This window comes from Hibiscus syriacus, unplaced genomic scaffold (assembly GCF_006381635.1).
Source record: "Hibiscus syriacus cultivar Baekdansim isolate YM2019G1 unplaced genomic scaffold, ASM638163v2 tig00110505_pilon, whole genome shotgun sequence".
NCBI lineage: Eukaryota > Viridiplantae > Streptophyta > Magnoliopsida > Malvales > Malvaceae > Hibiscus > Hibiscus syriacus.
The window spans coordinates 222,667-238,594 of NW_024062765.1; the positions used below are offsets into that span (position 1 = coordinate 222,667).

The 15,928-nt window shown below is 38.2% G+C and overlaps 1 protein-coding gene across 1 annotated transcript; it reads left to right on the forward strand.

The window, feature by feature from the left end:
• The first annotated feature begins 4,540 nt into the window (after positions 1 to 4,540).
• On the forward strand, positions 4,541 to 9,259 carry LOC120129956 (mitogen-activated protein kinase kinase kinase 1-like). The gene is made up of 9 exons (XM_039147340.1): positions 4,541 to 5,683; positions 6,467 to 6,551; positions 6,655 to 6,717; positions 6,813 to 6,970; positions 7,414 to 7,486; positions 7,592 to 7,651; positions 8,149 to 8,259; positions 8,482 to 8,729; positions 8,999 to 9,259. The coding sequence occupies exons 1-8, from the start codon at positions 4,707 to 4,709 to the stop codon at positions 8,689 to 8,691; spliced, it is 1,737 nt and encodes a 578-aa protein (XP_039003271.1). The 5' UTR covers positions 4,541 to 4,706; the 3' UTR covers positions 8,692 to 8,729; positions 8,999 to 9,259.
• Positions 9,260 to 15,928: the final 6,669 nt, after the last annotated feature.

Genomic DNA, 15,928 nt, shown 5'->3' on the forward strand with positions numbered 1-15,928 from the left:
GATAACATCAAAGTCCCCAACTTTGTGTCCCTCTTAATCCTCATCCCAAAATCTGTTTTGTAGCGCCCATATCTTTCATTGCAAACTGCTTCAACAATTTTTGCTTCAATTTTATAATCTTTTGCATGTCTAAGCCTGTAACGAGCATGTCATCAATCTACAACAATAAAATAATGAAGTTGTTGTCGAAATTCTTGATGTAGCAACAATGATCTGCTTGGCATCTGGTAAAACCACTGCTACCCATGAAGCTATCGAACTTCTTGTACCACTGTCTAGGAGCTTGTTTTAAACCATACGAGCTCTTCTTCAACCTGCATACCAGTTTTTCTTGTCTGCCTCTATGAAGCCTTTTGGATACCTCATATAGATTTCTTCCTCCAAATCACCATTAAGGAAAGTTGTCTTTACATCTAACTGCTCAGGATGCAGATTCTCTGCAGCTACAATTTTCAACACCAATCTGATTGTAGACAGCTTCACGACTGGAGAGAAAATTTCATTGTAGTCAATACCTTCTTTTTATTGAAAACCTTTGACAATCAATCTTGCTTTGTAGCGTTTGCTCCCATTGTGCTCTTCTTTTATCCTGTAAACCCACTTGTTATGGAGCATTTTCTTGTTTGGTAGTAATTCAACTAATTCTCATGTCTGATTTGACATAAGCGAGTCCATCTCATCTGTCATGGAAGACTCTCACTTGACTGAATCCTCCACCTGCATTACATCATCATAGCACCCTGGTTCACCATTGTCAGTCAGCAATAAGTAGTGCAAAGAAGGCAAATAACGCTGGGTTGGTTTAGGAATTCTGGAGGAGAGTCTCAGTTCTGGTGTGTCTGGTTCTTCTTGAACTGCTTCAGGACTGATCTGGACATCATTTCTAGAAATCTCCTCAAACTTAGCAAATTTCTTTGTTTCAACTTTGGTATTGGAGCTAGTCGATTCTATTGTTGACTTGTCGTTGTACATCACATTCTCATTGAAAATGACATCTCTGATTCTGATGATCTTTTGAATTTCATAGTCCCAAAACCGGTAACCAAACTCATCACCACCATAACCAACAAAGACATATTTGTTGGACTTAGCATCAAATTTACTTTTTTCAGCAGAATTTATGTGTACATAAGAAATACAACCAAACACTCTTACGTGTGAAAGGTTTATTTCTTTTATGCTCAAAACTTCCTCTGGTATTACACCATCCAAGGGAATTGAGGGCCCACGATTGATCAGGTAAGCTGCAGTGTTGATAGCTTCAGCCCATAGCAATTTGGGCAACCCGACATGTATCCTCATACTTATGGCACGTTCATTCAGAGTTCTCTTCATGTGCTCTGCTACGCCATTCTGTTGCGGTGTCATGGGAATTGTTTTCTCCATCTTGATCCTATTGTTTGTGCAAAATTCTCTAAATCTATTATTTACATACTCTCCTCCATTATCAGACTTGAACCGCTTGACTTTTAAACCAGTCTCATTTTCCACCATGGCCTTCTATTTTCTGAAGATATCAAAGAATTCTGATTTCTTTTTCAGAAAATAAACTCACACTTTCCTTGTAGAATCATCGATGAAGGTGACATAATATAGTGAGCCTACAAGAGATGGAACTAGAGATGATCCCCATACATCAGTATGACCAACTCTAACTTTTCAGTCTTGACTGTCTTGCCAATTTTTGCAAAACTGACTTTCTTTTGTTTGCCAAAGATGCAATCCTCACATAGTCCGACATCTATACTCTTTAGATCTGGCAGTTTCCCTTTTGACAAAAGTGTCTTCATCCCTTTCTCGCTCATATGGTCAAGCCTTTGGTGCCATAGGTTTGATTTTCCATCAGCATCTACTACTGCAATGATATTCTCCAAGTTTGAGGTTACATAGAGAGTACCAGTCTTCTTACCACGAGCAATGATGAGTGCTCCATTGGTGATCTTTCATTCACAGCCTGAAAAGGTTGTACAATATCCTTCTCCATCAAGTTGTCCTACATAAATCAAATTTCTTTTGAGGCCAGAAATATGTCTCACTTCTTTCAGCTTCCAGGTGTTCTGGTTTGACAACTTTAATCGGATGTCTCTTTTTCCGACGATCTTCAAGGTTTCATCATCAGCTAGATGAACCTTCCCAAAATCACCACTGACCTAAGGCGCGGTGCAGGTACCGCGTGTTGTAGCTTTTCCCGGCTATAAATACCCTTTCCTTGGGGTAACTCCTCACATCTCCTCTCGATTAGAAAAAAAAATTAATACAACAATCCAACAATCTTCTCATATTTAATTTAGAAGTTCGTGCGAGTTTTCGTTATAAGGTAATTTTGTGATAATTTTTTTTATTATACTTATTGTTTATTATGATTATTTAAAAAAATATTATACTAATTGTTGTCAATTAATTTCTGTGTTTGTAAAATTAGAAAACGGGAATACACTTCGAAATAGTTTTACGGTACACGTAATAATATAAAATTATATTATTTAAATTATTTACGTTTATGTGTAAAAATTTTATTGTGTTATATTTTCGTTCATATATTATTTATTTAATCAACATTGTTTTAGTTTTTTTTTTGCAGATATAATATTGCCGCACTTTTAAACTCAAAGAATGATGCGACTTTCAGCTATTGTTTATTATGATGGAGAAATTCGAGAAGATGAAACCGGCGTTGTTTTCGTATCAAATGAGCGTGTTAAAATATCATTGAAAAGAAACATAACTCTTGAGGAGCTGATAACGAAGATTTCGAGGAAGATTCATGTTGGAAGTAGTAAAAGAATGTCGTCGTTGCAGTACATATTTCCAACATCATTGTTGCCATTAACTTATAATGCGTTCAAACTTTTGAACAATGATGATGTTGAAATGATGGTTGAAGCTCAAAGTAATTATTCATACGCTGATATTGAGATGTATACAAATTTTATTCAAGTGCGTGTTGTTCGGGTCAATAATTAAGCTCCCACTATGGGCTGGTTGAACAAGTTGACAGCCCGACGACAGTAATGTGTAATGATTTTAATGTCATAATGGGGAGACATTCATCCACAACTCCTTACGATATGTACTGAGTTGGGTCGACGAACAATCCGTATGGCAACATCGCATCCAATTCAACGGGAAGGCATTCATCTGCAAATCCCTTTGACCTTAATATGGAGATGCCATCGACGCAACAATCTGTGCAGTTTCCATTTGACACGATGACTTCAAGCTCCAGGGGGAAGCATTCGACTGCGAGCTTTTTCGATCTGAATATCGATATGCCTTCCAGTTCAAGGGGAAGACATGCAAGTAGTAGTTTCTTCGACCTAAATGTGGAGAGCATGGAGGAACCATCATCTCTACCAGAATAACCGCTTCGTGAGCCTGGTGCGGATGGTGCTGAGACTGGACTATTCATTCACCCAGAATCACCGCAATTCAACTCCGATGATGATGTTGATGTGGATGAAGTTCCAGCAAATGTGACACAAACTTACCCTCCAGCATACATGTATGAAGTTGATTATGGTGTAATGTATGGGCCAGAATTTGCGGATATGTCTCATCTCGGTGACTATGGATATTACTCATCAATAAATAATGGTGAATTATATTTAGGCATGGAGTTTTCAAGCAAAGAAGAAGCGATGATGGCTATAAAAAATTACAATATCTGTAATTATGTTCAATCGAGATATATGATTTCCATCCAATTGAAGTATACCGTCTTCCATTTTATATCTGCAAAAAGAATTAATTAAATAAAATATTAAATAAATTAAATACTTAAATAAATTAAATACAAAATATTAAAAATATAATAAAAAATACCTTAGACAGAGATTATAAGAGTATTTGAGAGAAGTTGAGAGAATTTGGTGTGATGAAAATAATTGAGGATGGAGGTATTTATAGTGAGGGATTGAGGTGTGAAACGTCAGGGTAGGTGGGTAATTATACCCAAGACGCGCCGCAGTGGGTGCGCCTTACTGACGCGTGACAGATTTTGGGGTAAGGCGCGACCCCTGCACCGCGATATACCCCTGTACACATGTATATACCATGTCCACATAAGACGCACTACAGCGCCTTACCCCACGTGACGTCAAATCAGCGTAAAACGTGTGCAGGCGCCGCGCCTTTCTACAAAAGGTGTTAGATCGAGAAATATAATCTGAACGGTATCTGATCAAGAAATATACTGTTCAACGGTGATATATCAAGAAAATCACCTTAAAAATCACATTACTTAAAAAATAATTTTTCGTATTATAAATAATAGTATTTTTTTATCACATTACGCCAAATTTACCAAAGTAATTCATCAAACCTTAAAACAATTGCATGTTTAAAATGCAGAGTAGGAATAATGGTCCCACCAGGAGCCAAGCAAAAAAAATCCTTCCAAGATTCATATTTACCCCGTGGCAGCGCGTATAATCTCTTATCTTTCTCTCTCACTCGCGACGACGTCTACCTGTCTTTCTGCTCTGTCTCTCATTTCAGCCTATTTTTCTCTTTCTCGCTCTCTTCGAGTCGGCTGCTTTTCGCTCCAATATGTCTCTCCCACTTTTTCTCCAAGAAAGCTGCGAAAAAGAGGAAGTTCTGTTTTCCTTCTAAATTTATAAACCTTGGATTACTTTAATTGTTGAGATTTTAGATGGATTTGTCACTATACGCTTCATTTACCTTGATTCTTTAGTCATAGAAGCTCAATGAGTTCGAAGAGCAGCCGAAGAAAGCCGAGACTCGATCGCCGCAATGCAGCGAAGCACATCGACTATGATGCAGCGTCGTTTTCTTCCTCTCTCGATGATTCCTCCTCCTCTTCTTCTCTAATCACGCGATCGCTCGATTTGTCCGATAAAACCAGCTTCCGTATCCAAGGAACCGACGGGGAGTTCGACCTTATTTGTCGGACCTTGGGCCTTTCGGGGCCTGAAGATTTTTCCATTCCAGCCGCCGCTTGGGAAGCCCGTAAAATTCGATCGTCGTCGTCGGATGTTTTGCCTCTATCCAAATTGAACCGACTGGATAGTCCTAAGGAAGAGACAGACAAGATAAAAGATGACACTCAAGTAATGGTCTCTGAATTAGCTGATAGGGTTTTGGCTACTGATTTGACCGAGGATGACTCACCCGAGTTAAAGTTAAACGAGAGCTGCCGTGCCGATAGAAACTTGGTGGATGTTGCTACTACAACTGAGTTGAAGCCAAACGCATGTTGGGCTTTGAATGTTTCGGATGGCGGAGGGAGTAATGGAATTAAAGGGACTAGGCCACCGGTTTTAAAGCCGCCGCCGGGGATTAAGCTATCGGTAGTCGATAACGCGTGCTCAACTTGGGATCTGTTCAGGGATTTCGCCCCCGAAGATGATAAAGGGTGTGTGGCTCCGGTTCAATTACATTCATCTTCCGATGAAGAAGAAGATAAAGGAGAGGAGGGTGAGGGTGAGGGCAATGAAGAAAATGCTAAGGATGAGGAGAATTTAATGAGAATTGGAGAGACTGCAGCGGTTTCTGAGTCGTGTTTGTGTACGACTTCAAATGATAATGATTCATCAAGTTCTACTACAGAGCCTGCGTCAAATATTTTCCCTAATGGTAGGTTTAAAAGAACAATTACTGATTGGGAGAAAGGTGAGCTTCTGGGGCGTGGATCATTTGGGTCAGTTTTCGAAGGGATTTCTGAGTAAGTGATGAAATATTGCCTTATACTTCATTTCCAGGTTCATCAAATGCTTTTATGTAGTTATTAAAAAATCAAGTTCATTATCTTTTGATATGTGCAAACTAGGTTGGGAACCGCTTCGAGTGCAACAATCATAATTTTGTCTCTTGGGGAGGCACTCTTTTAGAGATTAGAAAGCTTATAGGGTTAAGAGGTGTCCTTGGTGTTAGTTAAGCATCCCGAGAAAGGTTTTGTTATTTCTTCCCCGTCATCCTAGTTTCTGTTCCCCCATCCCTTAATTCTTTGGAGAGCAACGTTTTACATGTTTTTTGGGTTGCGTTTTAACATTACTAGATGTTAATATGAATGTTATCCTTGTGGTTGATCTGCCTTTAAGTGTTATTTTGTTTGCTGATTGAAGTTTTGCATAATTGACGCACTCCTTGCACTTGTTACAGACAGTCTATGGCTTCCAATGATCCTATGTGGTTAGGAACTGTTTTTTGGAGATATATTGTATAGATGATTTCAAGATGATGGTTTTAGTTGTTTTGTCACAGTTCCGAATCTACTATTAACCCTCCCAACCATTATCTAAGCTATTTGTTGGCTTCTTCTCAGAGTGACAGAAGGTGTTACTGTTAGAAATACTTTCGGAATTGCAAGGAAATGCCCATTTTATTCTATTAGCAATTAATCTGTTGTCTACTTGTCCAATAGATTATGTCTTGCTTTCACTTAGAAAAGAGATGTTTTCCGTTTAGTCACGCTTTATAATTATTTATTTAATTTATTTCCTTGTAGCAATGGATTCTTTTTTGCCGTGAAGGAAGTTTCATTGCTTGATCAAGGAAGTCAGGGGAAGCAAAGTATTATCCAACTTGAACATGTAAGTCAGATTTTATCTTTTAATTCCTTAAATGTTCATTTCTTGAACTATCCATCTTCTTGTCTCTGTCTGATAAGATTACTTTGTTCCCTTCCTTGTTCAGGAGATTGCTCTTTTAAGTCAGTTTGAACATGAAAACATAGTTCAGTATTACGGCACAGAAAAGGTACTAATTTCTGACATTTACCTTGTCTTAATAGACCTTGTAATTTTTCCTCTTAAACTGTCTAATGTTTCTTTTGATTTTATGGGTTTTTGTAGGATGACTCCAAATTATACATCTTTCTTGAGCTTGTAACCAAAGGCTCCCTTTTAAACCTATATCAGAAGTATCATCTCAGAGATTCTCAGGTCTCTGCATATACAAGGCAGATTCTGCATGGATTGAAGTATCTTCATGACCGAAATGTGGTTCACAGGTAAGTCAAGGGACCTTATATTACTGCTCAATTATTTATGTACCTCCTAAAAACACTTTTTTTTCTCTAACCAAATATGAAAAATTATATAAACATTTTTTCACTTAACCGATAGAAGTTTTCAAAATCCTTATTTCTACTGGGACCTGTTTAGTGAATCATAATCTGTATGCATTTATATTATTTCTTCTTGGAAGACATTTAAAGTCCAGAAAATGATGTAATTTGATCATAAGAATTTTTCTCAGCATTTTACTTATTATATAGTATTTATTTTCCCTTAAGGTTCGGTGTCCACTTTATCTCTGTTGTCTTCCTTGATGTGGCATATGTTATAGTTAATGACCTGGAAAGTAAAATTATTTTTTCCTATGTTCTATCTAAGTCACCAGACACTTTGAATATTCTGCTCGCAAGGCTCATTTACTTGTCTGGTGATACAGGGATGTTAAGTGTGCAAACATATTGGTTGATGTGAGTGGCTCGGTAAAGCTTGCAGATTTTGGGTTGGCAAAGGTTTTTATCCAATCCCAAGACTTTGGTCATCTTTCTTGTTTTAGTATCTTTTAAGATGGTCAAATCAACGTTATTGGTGATATTGGTGCTGGTGCTTGTTTTCAGGCAACCAAGTTGAATGATGTTAAATCATGTAAAGGGACAGCTTTCTGGATGGCCCCTGAGGTTTGCCTCTATTTTCTCCTTTCAGAAGTGATAAACTGTTATAGCTATTTGATATGTCTAGAATATCATTTCCCCTCCTTCCCAAATTTTTAATTCATTTCAAACAAATAAATGACGGCATACATTCTTAGTAAATATTTTTCTTCTACATAAGGATGATCAAATACATTCTTTTCAGATATATCTGTATAGTGGACAAAAGGTGTAAACCACTCTTGCTGATCCATCATAATTTTTCTGATGCTTCATTCATTGTTTGGATCTTAACATTTAGCATACAATGAACACTTCTCCTTTTATCATTTAGGCCACCAGTACTTTCCTAGCAAAAGTAGTATTTGATTTGGCAATTTCCATGGACTGATAGCTTATTCTGATAATGGCAGTTCCCCCTTTCTGAAACACTGCTGGCCCTTTTTCGAATCATACCTGTTTTTTTTCCAGTTCCTAGTAGGATTGGTGTACTTGAATTTTGATTATCAACTGTTAAATTACAGGTTGTCAATCAGAAGCGTCACGGGTATGGACTTCCTGCCGATATATGGAGCCTTGGTTGTACTGTGTTGGAGATGTTAACTGGTCGGATTCCATACTATTATTTGGAATGTGTATGTACCTCTTCTTCCCAGTAAAAACATTAGTTATTCTTATAATAATAAGTTTATATTAAATTTAAATGAAGGAAAAATAAGAGATTCTGGAATTTTCCTGATATGAACATTTGTTTCATATAATTTCCTCCTTCCACAAGAACTATTTAGTTTTTGATACTCTCCTTTCTCACCCAATTGTTATGTCTTCAATGACATATTTGGTATAACTTGAAACAGATGCAAGCATTATTTAGAATTGGCAGAGGTCAGCCTCCAGTAGTTCCCGATTCTTTGTCAAAAGATGCAAGAGATTTTATCTTGCTATGCTTACAAGTCAATCCTGATGCTCGCCCGACTGCTGATGTACTCTTACAGCATCCATTTGTAAAGAGGACTCTTCAAACACACACAGGCTCAGCGTCTCCTCATATTGGTCATCGAAGTTGAATGTTCAGCCTTGAAACTAAATTGCAACGAGTGATCAGGTAAACAATACATTTTCTCCCTATCACATGTTTATATCTCCTTGTTGATACTGGACTGTCACAACATATTAGGTATATATCATACCCTAAGTTACATGAAAAATATCCTTTAACAAAGGGTACATATTTGGATTAACTTTAGCTTCATTACAACTTTGTTATCGAAAGGCCAAAAAGAAAAGAACTTCATTATCGCGTTTGTGTGCAGAAAGTTACATATCCAATCGGTTTTAAGTTTTACATAGTGATGCCTTTGCTGTTGCATGTAGCTTGGTCCATCATGAGGAAGAAGAAAAGTTTTGCTTCCTCGAGCTCCAATGTTGCTACCTTTAGTTTTGCCCCCTAGGAGTCTCAAACCTGGTTGGCTGAAACAATTCTGACTATGGCGCAATGGCACTGACATGGATCTAAATCTCCATGACCATGAATTCCCACAGATGCTGTAGAGAGAACAACTGCTCTTAATGTTAAATAATTTGTTATAATTTTGAAAGGTTTGGGATTGATTAGCCTCTATTTTCTTTCCCTTTTTTGTTTTCTGTAGATATTTTTTGGGGTTATTGGTTGAAATATTAGCTCTAGGAGAAATTGCTGTAACAATTAGAGAAGTATATCTTTGTATATTGCAAAGAAATAAATTGTTTGCTCATATATTTATTGTTGAAATTTACGAGGAACACGTCGCGTTATGATCCATATATCATAATTGCGTAATTGATTGTCATTACCATCGTTATTCGTGAACTAATTTATGACCCAATTTATATATTTTTTTCATTTTTTATAAATAAAAAAATAAGTGCTATAAAATTACTCCATTAAAAAGGAAATTTACGAATCTGGTTGTAGTTATTACTAGAATCATTTCCCGGCATTGGTTGGGGTTTAAAAACTTAATGAATAGATATTTAATATTTTAAAGTTAATAGTAATCTTAAAGTTTATTCGATAGAACTCGAATTTATTTTTTACAAAAAAAAAACCCTAGCCGCCTATGGAAAACATTGCTCATCCCCTTGGAGATTTTGTTAACCAATCGCAGTTTATACCTGCTGCATCGACATCTCCCCCTCTCGGTGGTAGTTTTGCTGGGATCACTCATGAGATTAAAGTTTCGACAACTCCGACTCTGGAGAGACCGGGTTCACCCTTTCCGGATGAGGACCAACGTGTCACTAAGAAAGTGAGAAATAGAGAGAAGGTTGTTGATCGTATGGAAGAAGACCACAATGGAATGGAGATACAATCGAATGAGCATATCATTGGAGAGGAAGTTAGGCAACAGGAGAAGCAATCCTATGCTAATGCAGTAATTGGTCAAGCGATGAATACAATAGATGTTGTTTCACTCCAGGCTATGGATGAGGTGGTCGTTCTTGATGGTGAATGCATCGTGGATAACAATGGTTTGTATCCTGTGATCCAATTTACGGATCAAGTTCATGATAGAATCGACCATAGCATGCGACGCTCGGTGATAATTCGGCTTCTTGGAAGAGCCATCGGTTACAAAACGTTGTTGAATCGTATTGGATTATTATGGCAGTTACAAGGATAATACCAAGTGATCGAATTGGAGAATGAGTATTTTCTGGTGAAATTTGAGTGTGAGCAGGACTATATCCACATATTAACGGAAGGACCGTGGACTATCTTCGGAAGTTATCTAACGGTTCAACCATGGAGTCGTACTTTTTCCACGATGGAAAAGCATCCATCTCAAGTTATTGTTTGGGTTAGATTACCGGGCCTCCTATATCGATATTACTCCAAAGCGATTTTCCACCGAATCGCTTCGGTTATCGGACAGGTCGTGAAGATTGATTATAGCATAAATTCTGAGGAAAAAGGTCGCTTTGCTCGTTTGGCAGTGTTAGTAAATTTAAATAAGTCATTAGTTCCATGTCTCAAGATAGATGGTTTTGGCAAAAGATTGAATATGAAGGCTTGCAACAAATATGCTTCCAATGTGGGGTTTATGGGCATTCGAAGGAAAGTTGTGGAGCGGTAGAAGCGAATACAAGCAAGGTTAGAGCAGAAAGTGGTACTAGTGTGGAACGAGATCAAGTCTTAGGTGATGAGGAAGCGGGTTTTGGGCCATGGATGATTGCTGAAACGCGCCGTAGGAGAATGAGGAAAAAACCTGCAATAATTAATAAAGTAAGAAGCGCTAATGCGAAAGGCTCTAGATTTTCTGTCTTAGGTGTTGAAAATAATAATTTTGAAAGAAATTCTACAACAATCACAGAGGAAGTCGTAGCTGAAACACACAGGAAAAGTCCACAAGTTACTACAATAAAAACTCGTCGAGGAAGCAGTTCTCGGACAGATACTCGTGCAAAAGGGAACGGATTACAAAGTCGTGGTTATCGCCACATTGCAATGCATTCACAGGAGGAAACCATGTGACGGTTATCATTTCAGAGGATGGTCGAAACAAAGGTGCAAATCAGAATAATCATACTAAGGTTAATAGAAGAGAGGTGAGGGACAGTAGCAAGGGGCTGAAGGTTAAAAAAAAGAACAAACATTTCAAGTTCTCCCCGGTAATTCTGACGGATTGGTTGCGGAATGCGACGTTGAATCCTCAATGTGATTGCAGAACACAACAAGGAGGATGTTCCTCTAATGTGCGTGAAAAAGGAATGGATGAAGGAATCCCGCCAGCAGTGGAGCAGTCAGTGATGTTAACGGAAGAAGTCTCACTCCCAGATAGCGAGAATGCTAACCCGAATATTCCCCAGTAATGGTGTGCTCTCGGTTTTTCTTATTTCTTTAATGGTTAAGTTTCTATTTTGGAAGTGTCAAGGAGCTTGAAGCTCTAACTTTAGACGCTACTTTCGTGAACATTGTCGGACAAGTCGACATGGAGTTGTTGCATTGTTGGAAACTCGTATTAGTGGAATGACTGTAGATAAAGCTATTCGGGCATTCGGTTTTCAAAATTCATTTAAAGTTGAAGAGCATGGGTTTAGTGGTGGAATTTGGATTCTTTGGAAAGATGGGATTGATGTTGAGATTCTAACAATTTCGCATCAATTTATTCATGGTAGATGTTGGTCTGCTAAAGTATCTATATGGTTATATTTTACGGCAGTTTATGCGAGTCCTCAAGTGGAGAAACGACGCTTAGTATGGAGACATCTTATGAACCTTACTCCCGGCGAAAATGAAGTTTGGATCATGGGCGGTGATTTTAATTCCATCATTCACCTTGATGAGAGGGGGGAGGATCTAGTCGTGGATCAGGAGTAAATAAGTCGTTTGTAGATTTTATTTTCGATATGGGATTAATCGAAGTGGACTATAGGGGATCTCCGTTTACGTGGAGGAGATGAAATCTTGGTAAACGGTTAGATCGTTGTCTTATGAATAGTTGTTGGGCTGAAGCATTCCCGGGTACTATGGTGTTGCACCTTGACAGAGTGGGTTTGGATCATTGTCATCTCCTTCTGCAAATACAGAATATCTCGAGAATACATGGAATCAGGTCGTTTCGCTTTATTGCCGCTTGGCAAGATCATCCTCAATTCAAGAGCCTCATTTTAGAAGCTTGAAATAAGGATGTAGATGTATTAACCAATATCAATTCCTTCAAGAGCAAAGCTACCGAATGGAACTTGGAGGTGTTTGGGCATATTGGGAGGAAGAAAAAAGAATTACTGGCACGATTACGAGGTATTGATAAGGCCCTAAACTCAGTTTATTCTCGGCGATTGGTGGAGTTGCATTCCAAGTTGAAAAGTGAGATGGAAGAAGTCCTTTAAAATGAGGAAAGTTTGTGGTTTCAGAAGTCTAGAAATCAATGGATTCTCCAGGGGGATAAAAACACAAATTTTTTCCATGCATGCATGATGATGAGACGTCGGTATAATTATGTTGGTGCGCTCAAACATCGGATGATAATTGGGTGTCGAATCAACAAGCGCTTTGTTCGATGGCGGTTAATTTTTACAATGAGTTATTCACTAGTACCAATGATTATGAGATTGGGTACTCGGTCCAGGGGTGTTTTCCGATAATTTCTGATTGTAAGTTGAGCAACCTTACGAGACCTTTATTCACAGAAGAAATTCGTGACGTCCTATTTAGCATGAGTCCGCTAAAGGCGCCTGGAGTTGATGGGCTACATGTTTTTTTCTACCAAAGGAATTGGGATATTGTAAGTTTCAGTGTGTGTAGATTGATCTAGAATATTTTTTGCAGGAGGGGAGTTTGATAATGAATTCAACCGCACCCTTTTGGTGTTAATACCAAAAGTTAAAGCACCTGAATCTTTTAACCAATTTCGCCCTATTAGTCTATGCTCAGTATTATATAAGTTGGTTACAAAGATTATTGTGCATCGGCTGAAGCCTCTGATGAGCCACTGGATATCGGAGACTCAGACGAGTTTTGTTGCGGACAAGTTAATCACAGATAATATTATTGTTGCGCAAGAGATAGTGCACTCCATGAGATTAAAAAAAGGAAGGATCGGCTACATGGCTATAAAAATCGATCTAGAGAAAGCTTACGACCGACTGGAATGGCCTTTCATCGAAGAAACATTAAGAGAGCTTCACATACCGGAGAGCCTAAGACTGCTTATTATGCGTTGTGTAACTTCTGTCTCGACCCAGGTACTTTGAAACGGTACTATGTCGGATTCCTTTTCTTCCACAAGAGGACTGCGTCAGGGGGATCCGCTTTCACCTTATTTGTTCGTTATGTGCATGGAGAGGTTGTCACATGCGATATCGAGAGCAGTCAATAATGGGAAATGGAAGCCTATTCTTCTATGTCATTATGGGCCTTCTCTCTCTCATCTTTTCTTTGCGGATGATTTGGTACTTTTTACGGAGCTGTCTATGGAGCAATGTAACGTTATTCGGAATATCTTGGACCTATTCTGCAAGTTTTCGGGTCAAAAAATAAACATTCAGAAATCTACCATCTATTACTCGAAGAATGTGGCATCATATTTAAGAAATTCCATCAACTCAGCTTTCAGGTTCAAAGAAGTTCAAAATTTGGGGAAGTATCTTGGAGTACCTCTACTGCATTCTCGGATTACGAGGCCATCGTATAGTTATATTATTTCGAGAGTTCGGGATAAACTCACAGGGTGGAAGGTAAAATCGTTGTCCTTGGCAGGAAAGATCACATTGGCAAAAGCAGTACTATCGTCGATTCCCTTTTTTCCATGCAATCTACTAAGCTTCCGAAAGGGATTTGTGATGAGATCGAAAGATTAATTCGGGGTCGTACTGAATCCGGAGGAGGAGTATCTCTTGTTAAGTGGGATACTGTTTGCAATCCAATAATCAAGGGTGGTCTCGGCATGAAGAAATTAAGCACTTAAAATGATGCATTTCTTATGAAGATATCTTATAAATTAGTAGTTAATCCAGACCAATTGTGGGCTAGAGTGCTACGAACTAAGTATAAAAGGGTGGATGTGATCCCCGAATCCATTAATCGTACAGGCAACTAGCATCTTTGGAGGGGCATCGCTCACGTATGGCAAGATGTTCGACAAAGCTTGGCTTGGAATATTGGCAATAGGCGTATTGTGAATTTTTGGTGGGATGATTGGCTTAGCGATGTGGGGCCTTTGGAAAAATATATTGTGAATCAAGCTGAGAGAGCCAATCTTCCGAATAGCTCGGTAGTTGCTATGGTCGAAGGGCATGAGCAATGGCGATGGGAGGATATTATCGATATAGTACCAAACGATATTGTGCATAGACTGGTTGCAACGATGCCTCCTCAGCAGAATTGTAGAAGAGATACGCTGGGTTGGAAATGGAGTGTTGATCGACACTTCTCAATTAAATCAGCTTACGAGCTGAAGCATGAATGTCAAGATGACGATACGCATAAGGTATGGGCAGTAATAGCGAAGTACCGAGGGTTACAGAGGATAAAGATCTTCTTATGGCTACTAGCGAAGGATCGATTACTTACGAATACGTAAAGAGTAAGACGTCATATGACATCTTATTCATGCTATGGAATTTGCGGGCGTTCAGGTGAAACAACGGATCATCTATTTCGCCAATGTCAAGCTTCCATGGTAATTTGGGCATCTTTCATTAAAACTAAAAAATTAGATGATTTTTTCATAAGAGATCTTAGAGAATGGTTACATATTGATATCGCTTCCCCGGGGTTTTATACGAGAGAAGAAGGGGATTGGGATTTATTGTTTGGATCGATTGTGTGGTTATTTGGAAAGACCGGAATAGGAGGATTTTTTACCCAGAGTACATTGAGAATGATTATGTGCTAGTGCACGGTAGACGACTAAGCCGTGAAGCTAGTAGTGCATTAGATTCAGCCGTATCATTAGCTCAATCTTCTCGTCTTTTGTTTAATACTTTTGATCCTTGGATTCTGCCTCCTCTCAATTGGTGTAAGGTTAATATTGATGGTTCATAAAAAATAGGTGACGGATTTGCTACATGTGGGGGTGTCTCTAAATTTGTTAGATCCTCGAATGGTGGTTGGATGATTGGTTTCTCTAAAGCGATCGGTATTTGTTCTATTGTTGAAGCGGAATTGTGGGGTATCCATGAAGGGCTTTCTCATGCTTGGAATCTTGGGGAGAGGCAAGTAATGGTGGAAACCGATTGTTTGGAGGCTGTTCGAATGTTGCAGGAAAGTTATAGAAGAGCTTCGATCATCACGCTTCTTGATTGTGTTAATGAGTTGATACATCGGGATTGGAATATGGTTTTGAAGCATATTCACCGATATGCAAACAAGGTGGCTGATACGTTAGTGAAGTTAGCTACAGCGAGGGGCGAAGTCCATATGGTTTTCACTACTCCGCCAATGGAGGTCGTCGATTTTGTGCAACAAGAAGCTGCTGGCTGTGTTTTGACACCAGCGTTTTAATTCGTGTATTTTATTCCTCTTGTTTCATAAAAAAAAGTTTATTAGATAGATATAATAATATTAATGGTAGTACAATCGTGATATTTAAATTTATGATACTAATTCATGTTTTATTCTATATTCAAATTTATGTTAATAATTCATGATTGAATAAAAATTGTCTTTTTATCGATGGACTAATACAAAATTTATATGGTTTTTAGATGTGATCAATATTTTAAAATCTAGTATTTGAAAATGTTGAAATTGTATGTCTCATAATGGTTAGATATGGATTTAAATTCATAATCGAGTAATTATATAAATTTATTTATCAA

Coding starts and splice junctions, on each gene's coding strand:
- LOC120129956 (XM_039147340.1), top strand. CDS start 4,707: ATGAGTTCGAAGAGCAGCCGAAGAAAGCCGAGACTCGATCGCCGCAAT. Junction 5,684..6,466: donor GTTTTCGAAGGGATTTCTGA/GTAAGTGATGAA, acceptor ATTTCCTTGTAG/CAATGGATTCTTTTTTGCCG. Junction 7,652..8,148: donor CTTTCTGGATGGCCCCTGAG/GTTTGCCTCTAT, acceptor GTTAAATTACAG/GTTGTCAATCAGAAGCGTCA.